Here is a 21,082-nt window from a genome sequence, read left to right as displayed (position 1 = left end):
GAGTTGCCAGAGTGAAACCTACAGAGGAATCCTGTACTTTTAATGGCTGCAGTTGCATGTGTTGCTTGTTACGTAGTTGTAACACCTGAAATTCTCTCTGCTACAAAACCATTAAAGGTACAGAAGCCCTCTCCAGTTTTTATTCTGGCAAGCCTAAATGTAATATTGTTATTATTACAAATGAGACAACCATTTTATAGTGAGTTGCATGTTGTAGAGGTGATGACAAGGCCTTTTGCGTAGTGCCCTTTTTTCTGAAAACAGTAAAAAGCAAGGGAAATCTAATGTGATAATATTTGTACCTCTGGAGACCAGAGTTTGATTCCCTGCTTGGCCATAGAAAGCCACTGACTGACTGTGAACTATTCATATGTTCTCAGCCCCATAAAAACCTGTGATAGAACTGCCTTAGGGTCACTACACATCAGAAACTGCTTGAAGGCATACACAATAATATATTTGTGCAAGCACATAAGAAGGTGCGTGTGTGCGTGTGGGGGGGCTCTTTCATGAAACAGTCCCCTATATCCATAGGTCAGCCTTTTGCTTAAAGAGAAACAGAAAGAATGGAGCACAGTCCCTGGGAAATTACCTTGGAAAAGTCCCACTAAATAAGGCCCCACACCTCTTTTCATATACCCATGCTTTAAAAAAAAAAAACCAAACCCAGAAACAAGTAGCACTGGGCAAAAAAATCCTAGGGAAATCCCAATGTAGATGCTTATTGTGTAGCAAATTCTTTGGTAGTTTATTAACCAACTTACTTCATGGCCTAGTTTCTTACTCCATCAAAAGAAAACCTTAATGTTTCTATTTATATGGCAGTGTAAACCCAGCCTCAGAGGATCTTCTAACTAAACCCCAGTGGATACTGATAGTTTACTGTATACAGGCATGGGTTAACTTTGTTTTGGATTTTAACTCCCACAATTCCTAACAGCCAGTAGGAATTGTGGGAGTTGAAGTCCAAACACCTGGAGGACCAAAGTTTGACCAAGCCTAGTATACAGGTAGTCCCCAAATTAAAAACAAGATAGGTTCTGTAGGTTTGTTCTTAAGCTGAATTTGTTTGTAAGTTGGAACAGGTACATTTATTTCAGTATAATTCCAGCCAGATAGATAGACAGACAGACAGACAGAGAGAGGTTTGGACAGCATAAGGAAGAATTAACACCCCTGTGGTGTTTGTTTTTCTGTCTGTGCCCCTATCAGAAGATTTCTCCTCACTTTTTGTCCCTGTGAAAACTGGATTTTGAAAAAATTTGCTTGTTATGGAAACAAAGATTGGTGAGAAAGCCTCAGTTGAGACACCTTTTTCCCATGAAAACTCCTTCAGGAGTTAATTTCTCTCACTTCCTGTTGTCACAGCCCCGTTCTTAACTATGCATCATTTGTAAGTCATATGTTTGTAACCAGGGACTGCCTGTACATACAAACATCTAATATCGAAAGACTTTGAACCGTGTGAAAGAGAAAGAGAAAATGGAGAATCAGGCTTAATTGCAGGTCAGATAAATTGCTTCCCACTACCACCTCAAGCACAAGCATTTTAGAAACAAACCATTTTAGAAACCACACTTTCTGTTTCTCTTTTGTGTGGACTGTCTCTATTATTAGAGAGTAAGGAGCCTGCCTCTTGGTCTCCACACCAGACAAATCCTAATAAATACTGTATTCAGATTGTGTCCTTTGCCATCCCGAAACTCTGCTTCGAACTACGCAGGATGTCTGAGGACTCAACTCCTTTGCAGTGAGTGCACATTACAGCTAAACTGCTCTATTTGTTTTTCTTTCATGTCTAGCTCTCTTACTGGCTTTCACACCATTATCTATGCATAGGTACGTGTTTTTTAATAATTTGAAATTGAGATTACAGTCTAGGTTCCCTAAGAATGCACTTTAGGAATTAATGTAGTTTGACAACACTTTGGTTGCCAAGGCTATGAAATCTTGGTAGTTGTAGTTTGGTGATGCTCCAATATTCTTTACTAGAGAAAGCCACAACTCCTGTGATTCAATCACATCGAGCCATGGTAGTTAAAGTGGTGTCAAACTGCATTAACTGTACTGTGAATGTAACATATTTCTCTCCTTGCTAGTCTTGCCTTTGTACCAGGTGTGCCTACTGAAGAAAGATAAGAGAGGAAAGCTTGCTCACCATCATCCTTCCTGGCACAACTCTGCCAGTTTTTAGACCCAGGAGTTCATCTTAGCTTAGAAACGACACTCAGCTTTAATAATACAGAAGTTACTTTTATGCATGTCCAGAGTGCAGGTCTTGCACCAACATATACTCAACAATACGTGAGCAGGAAGAGCAAATCTAGTGCTCTGTCCAGAGGGATTATTTGAACTAAAAAGAATATGTTCCCACCTTTATTCTGGTGATGTAGGAACACATAATATACAATGGTTTTAATACTGAAAGCCATAATTCATTCTTTAAAAACTTACTTCCTGCTTTGCAATTTCACAGGGGGGGAGGGGGCCTTTGTTTGTCCGATATGTGAGACTGATTGCTGGGTTGCGAGCATCATTATATATTTTTTAAATGTGTAGATGTGGGACAAGATCATTGCTCTGAAATGGGAGAAGCAGATCAGGAAACGCAGAAAGGAGACAGACAGGGAGAGAACATCAGGTGAGTAATCTGAAGAAGAAAGAAGTGATAGAGACAAGTATTTGGGTGACAGCCCACATCCTGGACCTACTTCCATGGGCCACTAGGAGGTAGACTGGAGGTAGCAAGGGACCCAGAGGTCTCCAAGGACATGAGACAGGGAGAAGGCTGGCGGACTGCTCCTTGGAGGGCATTTCAGGACCTCAACAACCCCTGAGCACTTATTTAGATGAGGGGTGAGGAAACTGTCAAAAGTGCTACCTCACCCACAACAGCCATGGTTACACAGTTTTAGGTGTTAATTATTTTGCTTTGATCAACTCTTGAAGTCTTTTCTGTGTACTGTAATTTCCTCAATCTTCATCTGAAATTCAGTATTTGGTTAGTGTTTGGGTGGGAAACCAAGGACCAGACAAAATGATCGTGGGGGCTTTATATGGGCCCTGAGCTGGATGCTCCTCACCCCCCCCCCCCCCCCAATTGAGACAAATAGACCAGGAAAACAATCCTGTAAGGGTTTTTTAATGTTGATATCTTCTTTTTGCTGAAATCTGAACAGGGTAGAGGGATGCATAGTAGAATCAAAAAGCAACGGTAAAGACCTGAAGGCAGAGCTGTCTGAATGCACTTCTAAGGTTTCAGGCCTTGCAATCACCTCAGTGCAAATGGTTGCCTTGCTGTCATGACTATCCAGATGCACTAACAGGGAGAGCACTTCAGGTCTTTACTTTTGCTGTTTTGGTTCTGTTATTCTCTAATATACTTTTCACACTGAATTTCAGGAATGACTCTTCCATGTTTGTTTCTAGCTTACTCGCAGTATGAATGTAATCTGAAATCAATGTCAATAGACTTGAATCAGTTCAAGGAACTGGACACTTATGCTTCAAAGGTAAGCTAGATTCTATGGAAGTGTATAATCTTGTATGTGAATCTGGTATAAGACCAGCTGTTCTTGACCTTCTTAATGTTACCTTGAATCCCTCTTTGGGAGAAAGATGGAACATAAATGCTATACATATATAAATTAATAATAATAGGTTCAGAATTTGATAATATATTCTAGAGCAGACCTGTACAACATATGGCCTGCCGGCCACAGACAACCCCCACCCAAGGATTATAGGCAGCTCAAGGAGGCTATCATTCTCCAATGGTTCCATTGCATAATATACCTGCCATGATTTACTCACATGCAGTACCGTATCCTACTTCCGTTGCTGCTCCTGTCACAGCCAGCCTTTCCTGCCCCAGGAGGCTTCCATGCAAAGGCTGGAGTGCCCTGGAGCTTCCTTTGGAGGCAGGAGGTGCTGGAGAAGAAAACATGGTAGTTACAGAGAAGCCGTGAGATGAGGACAGCCTGTATTTAAACAGCCTTGAATATTGTCCATAAGTAATTCTTTACCCATTTTGTAAAGTACCAGTAATTTATATAATTATTCTAATACTGTATAACAGCATTTCAGTTCTTCCTTTGTTTTTGACATTCAAGAGAAAAACAGAAGGTCAGAGCAGCTCAGTGTGACACCTCAGGGCAGCATGAACACTGGGAATCAGACACGAAGGCCAATAAACAATCTAATTTCTTTATTAAGGAAATAAAGGAGACAACTAAAAGTAAGCAGAGTATATAGTCCAGCAATAGACCTTTCAGGAAAGGTCAAATATAGTCCAGTAATGTGAAAGTAGATGTCCAGTATTAGAGTTCAAAGTTCTAAATCCAATAACTGAAACACACTCAAACCTTTAGGTTGTTTGAGTGGGGATTAAGGCAAGATCTGTCAAAGAGTTCCAGAGCTCAAAACCGAGGCTAGGATGCAAGGCAAGGCAAAGTTAGTCGTGGTAAAGCTGAAACGCTGTCCAGGCTTGACAAGGAGACGAGATGCAACGCCGGTCTACTCAAGAGTAGCACGCTGCAGAACTAGAGTCGATGTGAATTCCTCAACTGACACGTTGAACACCGCAAAGGACAGTCGGCACCCAGAACTTTTATGGGACTTCGTTCTCCTCTCCAGCCAGGTGTCTGAACACTCTTTCCCAAGGGAAAGTGGATTAAGTCAACAACTTGCCAGATGCAATCCTCCTGGGAAACTCTCAAGGGAACCGGCTTAATTAACGCTTGCTCTCTCCGCTAATCTAGTGCTTCTCCTCAAATTCTGCTTCTCCGCGCGAGATGTTTCCCAAAACAATTTGCGGTCAAACATAGCATTCTCTGGAGAATCGGACTGTGAGTCAAGGCCCTTTTTAATTAACTGTGGGCTAAAACTGTCAACAGGGGACATCTGGAAGGGAACAGAATCGTGCGGAAATGGCAGAAACCCCATCTCTTCTTCGGTCTGATCCATAATGGCGACGGGGTCATGACTTGGGGGTCTCTGAGACACTACACTCAGATTAGGGGTGGATCTACACTTTATCCCAGACTGATCTAGTGTGGTATATGCCAGATCAATCCCAGAATGGTTTACACGGCGGCTTACCCCCACCACCACCACCACACACACACACACCCTGCTGTGGAGGTGAGAGGGAGTCCTCACCACCTTTCCTGTTTTCTCCTGTTCTCGTTGGTCTCCAGGTACAACATGGGTTCTTCCCACTGTTTATCACCTGAAGTGACATCAGCTGAGGCCCCAGTGCATTGAGGGAGGGGAAAGAGTACTGAGGAGGAATCACTCTCTCCTCACTTTCATCCCTACTCTGATTGCCTTGTTGCTCTGACTGTGGTCGTTCCAGGCAATGACTGAATGGCAGGCCCATGTCGTTACCATAGACCACCACAGCAAGGAGAAAGAGAGGGAATATTGAGTATCATCCTGTGTCCCTGGGCCACTCCAGCCCAGCAAACAAAGGATGGCTGTGTGAATAGTTGTAGTCAGTTCTATCTCAGAGCCTGGCCATCTGTTTACAAGGCCCCAAAATCATGGGTTGTTCTGAATTCTGGAGCAGAATTCGTAGTATCCTGCAACTTTGGTTAATGCAGGTCAAGACTGGGTTAAGCAGCTTTGCTTAGCGTTAAACCAGATCAGCTCCACTCATAGTTTGGTTGCCACAGAGCTGATTTGTGCACCCTTCACTCTAAATCAGGGGTCTTCAAACTTTGTTCACAGTCTCCCAGACTGTAGGGAGGCCAGATTATAGTTTGGGAAAAAAAAAAAACACTCACGAATTCCTATGCACACTACACATATCTTATTTGTAGTGAGAAAAAAAAACATGAAAGAACAATACAATACTAACTTAATTGAATATCAAGGTTAGGATGATCCCTGCCATAGTATTTCCAGTTTCTGTGTATGGATCTGAAAGTTGGACAATGAAGAAAGCTGACAGAAGGATGATCAACTCATACAGCTCGCGCCCTACTTATCTCCATAATCGCATCTCCCCCTATGAGCCAGTGCGGACCTTGAGATCATCCGGGGAGGCTCTCCTCACGCTCCCACCACCATCTCAAGTGCGGCTGGTGGGGATGAGGGAACGAGTTTTCTCGGCAGTGGCCCCCCAGCTCTGGAATGCACTGCCAAAAGAGATCAGACAATTCCCTACATTATCCAATTTCCGTAAGGAACTGAAGACCTGGTGGTGTCGGCAAGTTTTTGAGTAATTACATTGGAATACCGTCGATCTCTGGACCTGAATATATTGCACAAGATTTATCTAGCCTGAAATGATACACGTTAATATATTGGGTTTATGGTTCCCGTCCCCTTAATCAGGTTGTGTGAGTGTTATTTATTGCTATATAATTGTATTGTTTTACCTTGTTTCATAATGTGTTATTATGCTGCTATGTAATGTACGTGTTGTTTTTATGATTGGAAACAGCCCTGAGTCCCATCCGGGAAATAGGGCGGTATATAAATAAATTATTATTATTATTATTATTATTATTATTATTATTATTATTATTATATAAGTAGTGGGAAAAAGAGAAACGAATAGGTCCCTGGAAAAAGGGGGGATCTGAACTCTCCCTAGAAGCAAAAAGAAGCAAAATTAAATAATAGATTGAAATAGAAGGTAGCACCTGGATAGACTTCTTCTATGTTTACTGTTGTGGGTTATGTTCACCTTTTATTTCTTAAGGAGGTAAATGTCAGAGACAGCGTGGAAAACCTGGTGAAAGTCTTGCTCCAAAAAGCCCACACTGATCTGGAGAAAGTCAGAGCCATTTGGATGTGGATTTGCCATCATATTGGTAGGTGCCAATTTTTACCATGTTGGAGGTTTCATACCTTTTACAACCAAAAAATAGGATAGTGCTCCACATAGAAGAAGGACATCTCCATTAAGGTGGCTGGCAATAAAACAATGCTAATTACAAACAAAACAAAGACATTAAAGTATAAATCTAAAATGTAAAAAAGCAATTACTATTAAACATTAAATATATTAAAATCCAAACCTTAAAACAGAATGGTATAGCATTAAAAGTCCAATCTTTGTCCATTTGTAAAAATCCAAATGGGAAGCAGCACAGTTGATTACACAGCCCTGAAGTAGAGACGCATTGGCATCCAGATGGGCCAAGACAACATCAGCTTGCTGGGCCATTCCTTTGTCAACATGTATCTGTCATCACTTCTTAGCAGCTATGGACTTTCTGCAAGCACCTACCTGTCACCTGCTGCATCAGCTCTCTTAGCATCATATCCTACCTGGAGGATATTCTCAACCATATATTTCAGTCCTACCCGCCTGTGCAACCAGCAAGTAGGGGTAGGGCTACTCCTGCCTTAGAGGTCATGTGCATGCCGCATACTGACCTCGGCAGACGTGACTGTGATGGTTGGGAACATGCAGATCACTCCATGGCCAGCAAGAAGCTGCAGCTGTGACATGGAAATGGTTCATTTCTTCTCCCTGTGCTAGTCAGAGTATGGAAAAAATGAAGGCAACAATATCAATATCCAAATATACCTGATCCAGCTGTTCAGATGGCAGTAGATGACTACAGCATTTCCTCCAAAATATGGAGCTAAGCTAGGTTAAAGGGCAGGGGGGTGGGGTCAGATACTTACTCGAAGTCCCTGTGCATTATGAAAACTGCCAGCCCAACTGACCATTGCAGGGCAAGATTTGGAGTGATTATACTAGTGTAAACGAGCTCTCAGTTGGCTTCCATTTTATTTTCTATCCACTGGCAACCAAAAATGTTGTCATTCAGACATGTTTGCATTTCAGTTAAATGGCTGTTGTAATGGGTTTAATTAGATGCTTGCTGTTATTTATACTGACATATTTTAAATATGGTGTTATCTTTTTAATATATATTTAAATTGAAAATAAAAAAATCTGTAATCCCAATCAGGCAGTTGTAAATTCTTTAGATTTTTTTTTTTGGCTCCATGCTCTGCGGTAACATTTCACTTATGTCTCTTTTCAGAATATGATGTACAAAGACACCGATGGATTTCTCTTTTGCCAGAAAATACACTTCAGTCAGGAATGGCTGTGTGTAGTGGATATGCTAGACTTTTTGAAAAAATGTGCAGGTAATTTGTACTGAATTACATTCAGAAGCCCTTAAGTCTGAATAATTTAAGAAATGTGTCTTTTTCATTGGTATATATACACAGTGATATTCAAATTGTCTGAGATTCCAGTTTTTCTTGGTGCACATTAGTGCTTATCAAAGGTCCAGACCAACATGCTGGGACAAGAACTAATTACAATAATTTTAATTATAGCAATTTACACTGCAATAGTAGATGTGTCGATGCCCGTATTGTGATAGACCATACCAATCCAGAAAAGGCCTGTACAGTCACTTACAGACCCATCACCAAGACTCTACTTCAGATGAGGCCTGACCAAATCAGAATAGAGGGGCACCATGAAATTCCTTGATCTAGACTGGCGGTTCCCAACCTTTTTCCAGTCACAACCCCATTGTGTAGAGACAAAGTGAACTGCAACCCCAATACATTAAAAATTGGAGCTGTTGGTGCCGCTACAGTGACAACTACGGTGTCTGGACCTTACAGCACTGCTCAGCTTATGGTTGATTGCTCTTGGCTGGCTGCTCAACTGGCCAAAAAAAGGAAATAATGTGATGTGCTGGACATCAGATTACTGGAAGCAGGATCATTCAATTTGTGTTGACATATGATATACAGTATTTTGTAGAATTTGCTGGTACAGTATCAAAAAAAGGCTTTGCCACTCGCAAGCAACAAGGCTAGACACTCAGCGTGCATATATCACTAAGAATTGACCAATCACAAGCTGAGCAGCACCCACATTCCATAAAGCCAATCACCGAACTGCACATGAACCTGAACCTCACACAAGTTAACCCAACAAACAAGAGATTGTTACATGTTTACACAAACAAATCTCCATGCAGATGTGATAACATGATTTTTTGTTTTCCCTTTTTAAAATGTTCATTCTCACCACTGTCCGGGGACCCCACAGAAATCCCTTCGTGACCCCATTTGGGATTGTGATCCATGGGTTGGGAACCACTGATCTAGCACTATACTCCTTTTGATGCAGTCCAAAATCCCATTGGAATTTTTTAGCTGGCGCATCACACTGTTGGCTCATGTTCAACTTGTCCACTAAGACTCCAAGATCTTTTTCACATGGACTGTTGTTGTGCCAGGCGTCACTCATCCTGTATCTGTGCATTTCATTATTTCTTCCTAAGTGAAGTATCCTACACTTTTCCTTGTTGAAATTCATTTTGTTAGTTTTATGTGCAGATTAAAACTATCACAATATTGCAAACTATTTCTATACAGGGCTTGGAAAATTGCATTTTATAGCAAAATATTTCATATCCTCAACACTTTTTTTCTTTTCAGTTCCTGTATAATTTGTTTAGCTGGATTTGGTGCCTTTTGGAAACAAGCTCTACATATAGAGATTTGCATCCCAAGAAAGGTTGTAGCCCTGGTGATTTAGAAAGAGACAGCTAATTAGCTGTTTTTCTTAAGATTGCAAAGCATAACCTCCTATGGTAATTAAAAGGACAATAGCCCTGAATAGTTTGAACAACAGGTTTAAGGTAAAAATATTGCCACAAATTATATCTGATAGGGAAACAATGGAAACAGTACAGAAGGCAATGTTGTCCATTCCAGATGACGCAGTCATTGTGAACGTAGCCATAGTCGTCTTGATTACACTAGAACTCATGAATATTTTTCTCCTCTTCAGTATTGCAGGAATACGTTGCAAAACAATAACAGGGACTTTTGAAAGACATACCTGGAATGCTGTTTACATTGATGGAAAGTGGCACCTTTTGGACTGCACATTTGGGAGCGGCTTTGTGGATGATGGCAAGTTCACTTTCAGGTATATCCTGGTGAAGCTGTGGGAAAAATATGAATGGCAATATGGGACACAGTGGTGATAGAATTTACTTCATTGTTTACTTGTTTGAAAGGGAAAGAGGGAAGCATCTATCAGTGCCTAGACTGATTTACATTTCAGCATGAATTTTATTGATATCAAACCTCTCCTTAAGATGCACTGATAAGAGTGATAGAAATCTATGTTTTTTTCCAGCATGGGTTTTTGAATGGGGTAGAATGTTTAGAAATATGAAAAGTTATGATCTTCACCATATTTATTCATTTACTTACTTTACTTATTTTAGTTATCCCAACTTTCTCCCAATATAGAGACTCAGGGTGCCCAACAATAAATATAACATAATGCAAATTAAAACAATGTAAATGCATTAAAATACGAGGATATATATATTTAAATATATATTGGGAGCCCCAATGGCGCAGTGGGTTAAATCACTGAGCTGCTGAACTTGCTGACTGAAAGGTTAGTGGTTCGGATCTGGGGAGTGGGGTAAGCTCCCATTGTTAGCCCCAGCTTCTCCCAACCTAGCAGTTCTAAAACATGCAAATGTGAGTAGATCAATAGGTACTGATCTGGTGGGAAGGTAACAGTGTTCCATGCAGTCATGCCAGCCACATGACCTTGGAAGTGTCTATGGGTTAGAAATGGATATGAGCATCAACCCCCAGAGTCAGATACGACTAGACTTAATGTCAGGGGAAAGCCTTTACCTTTACCTATATATTTAAAAACAATCACCTCACAACCTCTGAGGATGCCTGCCATAGATGTAGGCAAAACGTCAGGAGAGAATACTTCTGATACATGGCCATACAGCCTGGAAAACATACAACAACCTGGTTTCTCTAGGGGCAAGTTGCAGAGTTGAGGGGCAGCCACCAAAAAGGCCCTCTCCCTTGTTCCCACCAAATAAACTAGGGTGGAGGAGAATGGGACAGAAAGAAACTCTCTCCAAATGATCTTAGAACACAGGCTCACAACAAGAGATACGATCCTTCAAATAACCAGGACCCAAGCTGTATAGAACATTATAGGTCAACACCAGCACTTTGAACTGTGCCCGGAAACGAGTTGGCAGCCAGTAGAGCTGCTGCAACAGGGGAATTGTGTGCTCCCTGTAGCCAGCCCCAATTAACAACTTGGCTGCTGCTACTTGGACTAATTGAAGTTTCTGAGCACTTTTCAAAGACAGCCCCATGTAGAGCACATTATAGTAATATATTTAGATGTAACCAATGCATTTACTTCTGTGGCCAGATCCAACTTCTTTTTCAACAGGCATTTTATAAGTAATTGATAGGCCCATGTCACCATAAAAATTTTTACCACGTAATAGTCACCATTGCGTAACAGTCACCCTACCTCCCCCCCCCCGAAAATGAGAAAGGATAGTGCAACTATTATGCGATGAAATATGGTATTGGCATATTGTGCAAGATCTTCCACCTGAACATCAGGAAGAACTTCCTCACTGTGAGAGCTGTTCGGCAGTGGAACTCTCTCCCCTGGAGTGTATGGAGGCTCCTTCTTTGGAGGCTTTTAAGCAGGGGCTGGATGGCCATCTGTTGGGGGTGCTTTGAATGCGATTTCCTGCTTCTTGGCAGGGGGTTGGACTGGATGGCCCATGAGGTCTCTTCCAACTCTACTATTCTATGATTCTATGGTTCTATCTTTAAAAAGAAATGAGTTCGAACAATGCCAACACAGAATGCTGTACTTTGTACCAGTGGTAGGCAAGGTCAAAGGCAAAAGTATGAGACCCAAACCACCTGCATACCTCTAGCTGGGAAACTTTCAAATGAAACAGAAATGGGAGGAGGCCAGGGTCCTCTGAATAATTCGAGGGACAAATTAGGTCTTTACAAATTGAATACAGGGATGTCATCACATGGCTTTGCTTTTGGCTGTAGGGAAGATCAAGCTGCCTGTAGGGAATATTCTGGAGCAGAACTTCTCAAATGGTGCTCCTCCAGATGTTTTGAACTTCAGATCCCACAATTCTTAACAGTTGGTAAACTGGCTGGGATTTCTGGGAGCTGAAGTCCAAAATACCTGGAGGAGTACCAATTGAGAAACACTGCTTTGGAGAATAACATGGTGGAATGTCACTAATTAATTTAATTGTACTAGACAAGGTTATAGGGAAATTCTCTTGTATGAGCCATAATGGTAAGTCAATATTACTCAGTGAAATTCATGACTGGTCCACAGGTAGTTTTGACTGTTCTTCCTTTGTACTCATAAAAAGAAATTTTAAGAGAAATGTTAATATTTCCTTCTTCTTTTCACAGATATGATGAACTTTACTTTCTTACCCATCCTGATCTGTTTGAACAGGATCATACCCCAGATTGCTTTATATTGAAGATTTTTGTAAAGCTGGGTCTACATATACTTGGTAATCTTCATTTTGCCCTTGTCTTTATTTAATAGGACTGGTTACAGCCTTTGCAGAAATATCAGATATGGAAAAAGTCAATTCCACAAGAGAATCATTAATTCTGTCATCATAGCCAAAAATATCTTGTGTGCTTTTCAAGCCACCACACATTGTAGAGCAGCAAGAATGTGGGTGAAACAATATTTAACAAATCTCTTGGGAACGAATGTAATCATGTACAAATACACTGGGATAACCTAAAATGTGTTCTTTGCCATTGCTACACTATCAGTTCCTGTGCAGTGTGCTCCATTTTTGAAATGGGATAGCCTGTAGATATTTTGTTTTTGGATACATGGGAAAGGGAAGAGTGCTGACTCCAGGATGTCAACGTTTTGGTGGCTGTTCTACTATATTTGGCAACAGAAGGAAAGCAAAGGGCTAAGTGGAACAAGTGCTGATGGAGTTTGTAAAGGGGAAAGTGTGAGGGACAAGATTTGCCAGCTGTATATTTTTATATTTAAACAAGGTACAAAAAAAAGAAAAGGTATAACTCTGAATGAAAACATAGAGGACATATCAATGATACATTAACAGGCAACACATACCAATGACTAGTATTCAACACTATTGTGTTCACAAAAGTAGTGTATCATGATTGCATGAAGGAGGGGGCAAGCATGAAGCCACCCCTCCATTAAAACCTTTTCCTATAAAGCTGAAAAGGTCTTCTGAAATGTGTTTTGGGTACCAAAGATGGGCTTTGAGAAAAGGGCAGAATTCCTGAATCTGTTGCAAGTGCCACATTGGATTTATAACAATGTGACTATACCTTAAGTGGTGACTGTAGCACTATTCTTTTATCCATATGAGTGTCGAGAGAGCATACAAATACAATTTTAAAAATCAAACTTATAAAAACAAGAAAAATTCCAAATACATAATCAAAGTGCAGAAAAGCAGTAAAAACAAAATAGGTAAATCCAGAACTATTTTGTAAAACATAATAGTTTGGACTTAATATCAAAATGGTTTGCATGTATGTGAGAAGGAACAAAAGAAAGAAAGAGTCCCAAAGATTGTTACCATGGAGACATGAGGTAGGCCTTTTCAGAGCTGGAGAAGGGAGAAAGTAGACAGGCAGCAGCTTCAACGACACCTGGACAATGCTGAGTATATACCCTAGTTATAAATATTGAATGAATGCCATCTGTACTATACATGATTTCAAAGTCTATAGTTTCATCTTTCAAGTTTTATCTAATCTCTTGTTTCTTCAACAGAATGGGTAGAATGGATCTGGAAAGGGATCTCAGAATGTTATCAGAATATTGTTGAGCCAATTTACAAGAAAATTGCCAGTTGGTTTTCTTGTAAGACATCACTGCAAGAACTTTCGTCTTTTTTTCTGTGAAAAGTTACTAAAAATTAAATTCATCAACATTTTTAACAATCGGCATTAAAATCTATCAACTAATTAATAGATCAATAATACAGTAGAATCTCACTTATCCAACATTTGCTTATCCAACGTTCTGGATTATCCAACGCAGTCTGCCTCCTGCTTGGATCTAAAGCTGTTTCTCTAGGCAGCAAGGACTGAACCTTTTACACATTTAATTTTTGACAGTGTTGTTACTGTAATGTCATTTTATGAAATTCTATTTTTATTTGTAGTCAATTTGTTAGTAGCCAATGTTTTTGTAGTCAATGTTTTCAATACATTGTGATCTTTTGGTGCTAAATTCGTAAATACAGTAATTACTACATAACGTTACTGCTTTTTCTGTTGATTTGTTGTAAAACATGATGTTTTGGTGCTTAATTTGTAAAATTATAACATAACTTGACGTTTAATAGGCTTTTCCTTAATCCCTCCTTATTATCCAACATTTTCACTTTTCCAACGTTCTGCCGGCCCATTTATGTTGGATGAGATTCTACTGTATGTGGATGTGATTTTAAAATGATGTAACAGGCAAGCATCTGTTGCTTTGTTTGCCAATCTGCAAATGGATATTTTAATATAACTTTTCACAGTACCAAATGATGAGCTTCTGTTCCTAATCATGGGTTGTCATTAATATACTCAATAAAAGAAAACCATTGAATCCTCTTTGTCCTTTTGATGTTGTCTGTAGCTCTTTCCAGTGAAATTAATCAACTTCACAGGACTGACCATGTTGTCCAAATGCCCTATCACCATCTCCCAAAGCGGTTACTATACTCTCAATTCAAGAATGGAAAACAGAATGTTGATGAATAGGAAAAGACATTTAAAGATGGGCTTAAAGCCAACCTTAAAAACTGTGACCCAAAGAACTGGGAAGCCCTGGCCCTTGAGCACTCTAACTGGAGGTCAGCTATTATCAACAGTGCTGTACAATTTGAAGAGGCATGAATGGAGCGCGAAAGGGATAAATATGTCAAGAGGAAGAGGCATCAAGCCAAACTTTGTCGAACCGCTTTCCATCTGGAAATCAATGTCTTCACTGCAAAAGAAAATACAGATCAAGAATAGGTTTCTATAGGCACTTATGGACCCACTGCCAAGACCCTACACTCGGAAGGCAGCCATACTTGGCCACAAGTGATAGCCTATGATGATGATGTTTTTCCATTAATCCTGTGTCCCGCATTCTCTTTCACATTCACTTTCTCATTAAAAGTCTCCCATTTTCCAGTTCTTAATGCTTTTTTTTTTACTTAGCAGTGGCAGTTATAAAAAAAAGTAATCAGTTCTTTATGTTGCAGTGTTTTGTTCTTTATTAGATACTAGCTTGGGTAATCGGCGATGCCTGGGTTATTTGAAAAGGGCATTGTTTGTTTATGGATGTTAGGTAATATCAGTTTGGTCATATGTTAAGCTATGTCTTAGAAAAAACTCAGTCTTTCCTGTTGTTTTTTTTATAAATGCTCTCAGAAAATGCAGAGGAATGTGGGTGAACTACAATTCCCAAAAAATCTTGGGTCATCCCTCCCCAAACTCTGCCAGTATTCACAATTGGCCATGTTGGGTCTGTGTGCCAAATTTGGTCCAGATCCGTTATCTGCTGGGTTCATTATTATTATTATTATTATTATTATTATTATTATTATTATTATTATTATTATAATATTATATTATGACACAGCAAACAAGATAGATATGCTGGATTTCATAGCACAAAATCACAAGTCGAACACTTCCCAAGTGTCTAGGACTGTGTGATGTATTTTCGGATGATGCGCGCAGATCCCAGCAGGGTGGCCTTTTGCAGCTGGCAGATCGTAATTTTGTCAATGTCTATTGTTTCCAAATGCCGGCTGAGATCTTTTGGCACAGCACCCAATCACCATCGGGACCACCTACACTGGTTTCTGCCAGAGTCTTTGAAGTTCAATCTTGAGGTCCTGATAGCGGCTGAGTTTTCCTGTTGTTTTTCGTCAATGCGACTGTCACCTGGGATGGCGACATCAATGATCCAAACCTTTTTCTTTTCCACAACTGTGATGTCTGGTGTGTTGTGTTCCAGAACTTTGTCAGTCTGGATTTGGAAGTCCCACAGTATCTTTGCGTGCTCATTTTCCAATACTTTTGCAGGTTTGTGATCCCACCAGTTATTATTATTATTATCATCAACACAACGACGTTGTATGGCACAGCAAACAAGATAGATATGCTGGATTTCGTTTCGCAAAACCACAAGTTGAACACTTCCCAAGTGTCTAGGACTGTGTGATGTATTTTCTGATGATGTGTGCAGATCCCAGTAGGGTGGCCTTTTGCAGTTGGCAGATGGTGATTTTGTCAATGTCTATTGTTTCCAAATGCTGGCTGAGATCTTTTGGCACGGTACCCAGTGTGCCCATCACCACCGGGACCACCTGCACTGGTTTCTGCCAGAGTCTTTGAAGTTCAATCTTGAGGTCCTGATAGCGGCTGAGTTTTTCCTGTTGTTTTTCTTCTATGCGACTGTCACCTGGGATGGCGACATCAATGATCCAAACCTTGTTCTTTTCCACAACTGTGATGTCTGGTGTGTTGTGTTCCAGAACTTTGTCAGTCTGGATTCGGAAGTCCCACAGTATCTTTGTGTGTTCATTTTCCAATACTTTTGCAGGTTTGTGATCCCACCAGTTCTTTGCTGCTGGGAGGTGGTACTTGAGGCATAAGTTCCAATGAATCATTTGGGCCACATAGTTGTGCCTCTGTTTGTAGTCTGTCTGTGCGATTTTCTTACAGCAGCTGAGGATATGATCAATGGTTCCATCGGTTTCCTTGCACAGTCTGCATTTTGGGTCATCAGCTGATTTTTCAATCTTGGCCTTAATTGCATTTGTTCTGATGGCTTGCTCCTGGGCTGCAAGGATCAGGCCTTCTGTCTCCTTCTTCAGGGTCCCATTCGTGAGCCAGAGCCAGGTCTTCTCCTTATCAGCTTTTCCTTCAATTTTGTCAAGGAACTTTCCATGCAGTGTTTTGTTGTGCCAGCTATCAGCTCTAGTTTGTAGTGCGGTTTTCTTGTACTGGTTTTTATTATTATTATTATTATTATTATTATTATTATTATTATTATTATTCCCTGTGTTAGTAGGCTTGTACATTCTTGAGCAGTGACTTGAGCAGTCCCTTTTAGCCAAATTGTAACAAACATTTGTCATTTATCTTCAAACCAATAAACAACCAAACTAAAATGAATAAACAAAACAATATAAAATCCTATAACAACAAAACAAGATATTCAAATAGTTAAATAGAACATAATCAAACCAAATCAATCAAACTTAAATCCGGATAATAAGGAATTAATAAAGATAAAATACTTAAAAATTATTGAATAAGGACTCGGGAAGCCCAGGTAGGTCAGCAAGTTTCCAGTTGAAGGTATAATACATAATGTTCTAGTCCTCCTCCTCTCCATAAGCTAAAACACATAAATGTGTTTTCAGTTCTTTTTTAAATGAGAGGAAGGTGGGGTCCATTTTTACCTCTTTGGGGAGGGAGTTCTAGAGGCAGAGGCCAATCATGGAGAAGGCCCCCTCTCACGTTCCCACCAGCCACGCTTGAGACAAGGTGGAACTGAGAGCAGGGCCTCCTTCGCAGACCGCAATGCCTGAGCTGGTTTGTAAACGGGGATATAGTTTGTCAAATGGTCTGGGCCTGAACTGTTTAAGGCTTTATAGGTAATAACTAGCACTTTGTATTTAACCCAGAAGTGGACTGACAGCCTGTGGAACTGCCACATAAGGGAGTGGTAGATGTATTTCCAGTCTAGAATAAGCAAAAACAGAGGGCCAAAGCCTGGCTCTGTATTGGTCACCGTTGTAAGAATAGTTCTCTTTCCTGAATGAAAATAGCCAGGATTTTTTGCAAACTCATGCAAGCAAACGTTTCAAGCTTCACCCAAATTTGGCCCCTTTTGTGGACTACAACTCCCAAAAACAGCTGGAATGGCGGCCTTGGAGCTTGCCGGCAAGACTCCAACTCCCATCAGTCCCAAGGATGAGGGATGATGGGAGCTGCAGCCAATCTCAATAGAATATCGATCTCACCCTCGTCCCTTAAAGGATGAAAACAAGATTATAATAAAGAGGAGGGCTGGTTAGGGAGCCGGCAAGGCAGTGGGATTATTGGGCTCCCGGCCAGGAATGTCCCATCTCAAAACGAAATATAACCAGAATTGTTTGAAGCGGAATGACGCAGGAACGGAGAGACATAAGGGAGTGGTTCTCTCCCTGAATGACGTCCCAGTTAGCAACCTGGCTGCTGATCTCTGGACTAGTTGAAGCTTCCGAACTATCCTCAAAGGCAGCCCATATAGAGAGTGTTGCAGTAGTCCAGACGGGATGCGACTAAGGAGTGAACTACCATGGCCAAGTCTGGCGTCTCATGGTATGGGCACAGCTGGCGCACAAGTTTTAATTGTGCAAAGGTGCTCCTGGCCACCGCTGACACCTGGGATTCCAGGGTCAGCAATGAATTCAGGACCACTCCCAAGCTGCGAACCTGAGTCTTCAGGCGGAGTGTAACCCCATCCAGCACAGGTTGTAACCTTATACCCTGATCTGCCTTTTGACTGACTTCTGTCTTGTCTGGATTTAATTTCAACTTGTTATCCCTAATCCAGTCCATTGCCGACGACAGGCACTGGTTTCGGATCAGGATGGCATCCTTGGCTTTGGGTGGAAAGGAGTAATAGAGTTGGGTGTCATTGGCATAAATTTGACACCAAACTCCAAAACTCTGGATGATCTCTCCCAGCGGTTTCATGTAAATGTTGAACAGCATGGGGGTCAGAATTGAACCCTGAGGGACCGCACAGGCCACCAGCCAGGGAGTCGAACAGGTGTCCCCCAGCACCACTATCTGGGACCGATCCTCCAGGAAGGACCGGCGTCACTGCAGTACAGTGCCCCCTAATCCCATCCCAGAGATCTAGCCCAGAAAGATACCATGGTTGATGGTATTGAAAGCCGCTGAAAGATCCAGGAGAACCAAAAGGGACATACTCCCCCTGTCTAGCTCTCTTCATAGAATGGCAACGGATTGGAGGAGCTGTAGTGCACAACATCTGGTGCGTCATACTTACATGCATACAGATAGACAAATACTGTAGATGGTTTCTCCACCTTCGAATGCCTGGTAAAATATGACTACAGACTCAGAGAATCATAGCGTTGGAAGAGACCTCATAGGCCATCCTGTCCAACCCCCTGCCAAGAAGCAGGAAAATCGTATTCAAACTATCCCCAACAGATGGCCATCCAGCCTCTGCTTAAAAGCCTCCAAAAAGGGGGCCTTCACCACACTCCAGGGTAGAGAGTTCCATTGCTGAACAGCTCTCATAGTTAGGAAGTTCTTCCTAATGTTCAGGTGGAATCTCCTTTGCTGAAGCTTGAAGCCATTGCTCCTCATCCTAGTCTCCAGGGCAGCAGAAAACAAGCTTGCTCCCTTCTCCCTATGACTTCCCCTCACATATTTATACATGGCCATCATGTCTCCTGTCAGCCTTCTTTTCTGCAGGTTAGACATGCCCAGCTCTTTAAGCTGCTCCTCATGTTTCCAGACATTTGATCATTTTAGTTGCATTTGCCTGGACACATTTCAGCTAGCCAACATCCCCCTCAAATTGCAGTGCCAAGAATTGGACACAGTATTCCAGATGTGGTCTGACCAAGGCAAAATAGAGGTAGCATGACTTCCCTGGATCTAGACACTAGACTCGCTTTTTTTTTTAGCCGCCGCAACACATTGTTGGCTCATGTTTAACTTGTTGTCCACAAAGACTTCAAGATCTTTTTTTCATACGCCCTGCTGTCGGGCCAGGCGTCCCCCATTCTGTGTCTTTGCATTTCATTTTTTCTGCCTAAGTGGAGTATTTTGCATTTGTTCCTGTTTTGTTCCTCATTTTGTTAGTTTTGGCCCATCTCTAATCTGTTAAGATCATTTTGAATTCTGCTCCTGTCCTCTGGAGTATTAGCTGTCCCTCCCAATTTGGTGTCCTCTGCAAACCTGATGATCACTCATCATGTCTTTCCAGGATTTTATTTATTTAACGTGTCAGAAGCGAACTAAGGGTACAGTTGTAATGTATTTAAAAACACAAAGTTTAAAAACTTGGCATTATACTAAATGTTGACTAGTAGCTGGCCGCTTGAGAGTGCCTTTGGTTTTGCTATAAGAAGGTCCTCCATTGTGCACGTGGCCGGGCTCTAACTGCATTGTACATAGTATGTGGTTTACTCTTCTCTACACTTGCATGTCGTGGACTCCACTTTGTGACCCCATTTCTTAAGGTTGGTTCTGCATCTCATAATGTGCCCAGGGGGTAGTCTCTCATTCGGTATTAGCCATGGCTTGAAGTTCTGGGTTTTAGCCTGCCACTTTTGGACTCTTGTTTGCTAAGGTGTTCCTACAAGTGTCTCTGTAGATCTTAGAAAACTATTTCTTGATTTAAGGCATTGGCATGCTGGCTGATATCTGAACAGGGGATGGGCCAGAGATGTCACTGCCTTGGTCCTTTCATTGTTGGCTGCTACTTCCTGGTGGATAAGCTTAACACAATTAGCCATTTATATCCAAAATAAAAAATAAATAAGTTCAATGAATAATTTGAGTGTTGAACTTATTATACTGTTCAAATTCACAGTAATCACAAACAATATTGAATGGGTTTTGTACAATCACTCTGAAATAGTATCGACGCTGGGTGTTCTTATGCCGAGTTAAACATGAATCAGCTGCCCACGACCAGTTTCGGCCTTTCTCCAGGCCTTCCTCTGGTGGTCTGAAATTGTTATATACATCAACATTTGCTACAAATATAACCATTAAACATCATATACAAAAACACATTTTAAGATACTTACAAAGTTATAAACTTGACACTTGTTCTCCTTAGAGATACAGGTTTTTATACACAGTGGGATCTAGCAAAGGAACAAAATGTAAGCATTTGAAAGTTACATATACAAAAAAAAGTTTTATCAAGATGTGTACATATTTTATAGAATAAGTGTGTACTCACGGGATACCCTGCTGTGTGTTTGATTCTAATTGCGAGTATGAAAAACGTCTGGGAGTTCCCTCAATTTAAAGGGGGAAGGTGTTAAGATGTTAAGAACACAGAGAAGCTCATTTAAAGTTGTAGGAATGAAAAATGTAAACACCAGATGGCGCTGTGAGTATTCTCAATGTTCTCAAATAGGGATGTATAGTGTGATTAGGATAATTTGAAAAAAAAACCCAACTCTACGTATATATAACAACT

General features: G+C 41.0%; 1 protein-coding gene and 1 long non-coding RNA gene across 5 annotated transcripts; one reads left to right on the top strand and one right to left on the bottom strand.

Moving 5' to 3' along the window:
* The first annotated feature begins 135 nt into the window (after window positions 1-135).
* Window positions 136-15,018, top strand: LOC107982481 (kyphoscoliosis peptidase-like). 4 transcript variants are annotated; one of them, XR_001730021.2, is made up of 7 exons: window positions 143-1,750; window positions 2,560-2,641; window positions 3,430-3,512; window positions 6,710-6,821; window positions 9,791-9,931; window positions 12,244-12,350; window positions 13,616-15,018. XR_001730021.2 is itself a non-coding variant. In XM_062969621.1 (4 exons), exons 1-4 carry the CDS (start codon window positions 8,072-8,074, stop codon window positions 14,596-14,598), a joined length of 420 nt encoding a protein of 139 aa, XP_062825691.1. In that variant the 5' UTR covers window positions 8,016-8,071; the 3' UTR covers window positions 14,599-15,018. The 4 variants fall into 4 exon arrangements, 2 of the variants coding, with proteins under 2 accessions (XP_062825691.1, XP_062825690.1); XR_010002499.1 differs by lacking the exon at window positions 6,710-6,821 and having other exon boundaries at window positions 136-1,750; XM_062969621.1 differs by lacking the exons at window positions 143-1,750; window positions 2,560-2,641; window positions 3,430-3,512; window positions 6,710-6,821 and adding an exon at window positions 8,016-8,118 and having other exon boundaries at window positions 14,474-15,018.
* Window positions 7,347-20,865, bottom strand: LOC107982482 (uncharacterized). Its single transcript, XR_010002501.1, has 3 exons — window positions 20,682-20,865; window positions 9,842-9,947; window positions 7,347-7,491 (listed from the first exon to the last, which is right to left on the bottom strand). It is a non-coding gene; the product is annotated as an uncharacterized LOC107982482 (long non-coding RNA).
* Window positions 20,866-21,082: the final 217 nt, after the last annotated feature.

Source organism: Anolis carolinensis, chromosome 2 (genome assembly GCF_035594765.1).
Source record: "Anolis carolinensis isolate JA03-04 chromosome 2, rAnoCar3.1.pri, whole genome shotgun sequence".
NCBI lineage: Eukaryota > Metazoa > Chordata > Lepidosauria > Squamata > Dactyloidae > Anolis > Anolis carolinensis.
This window is presented reverse-complemented; position numbering and strand designations above follow the sequence as displayed.

Bases quoted from the DNA above. Each gene is read 5' to 3' on its own strand.
- LOC107982481 (XM_062969620.1), top strand. From the start codon at position 8,072: ATGGCTGTGTGTAGTGGATATGCTAGACTTTTTGAAAAAATGTGCAG. The intron at 8,119-9,790 runs GTAATTTGTACT...TCTCCTCTTCAG, and splicing joins CTTTTTGAAAAAATGTGCAG to TATTGCAGGAATACGTTGCA. The intron at 12,351-13,615 runs GTAATCTTCATT...TTTCTTCAACAG, and splicing joins GCTGGGTCTACATATACTTG to AATGGGTAGAATGGATCTGG.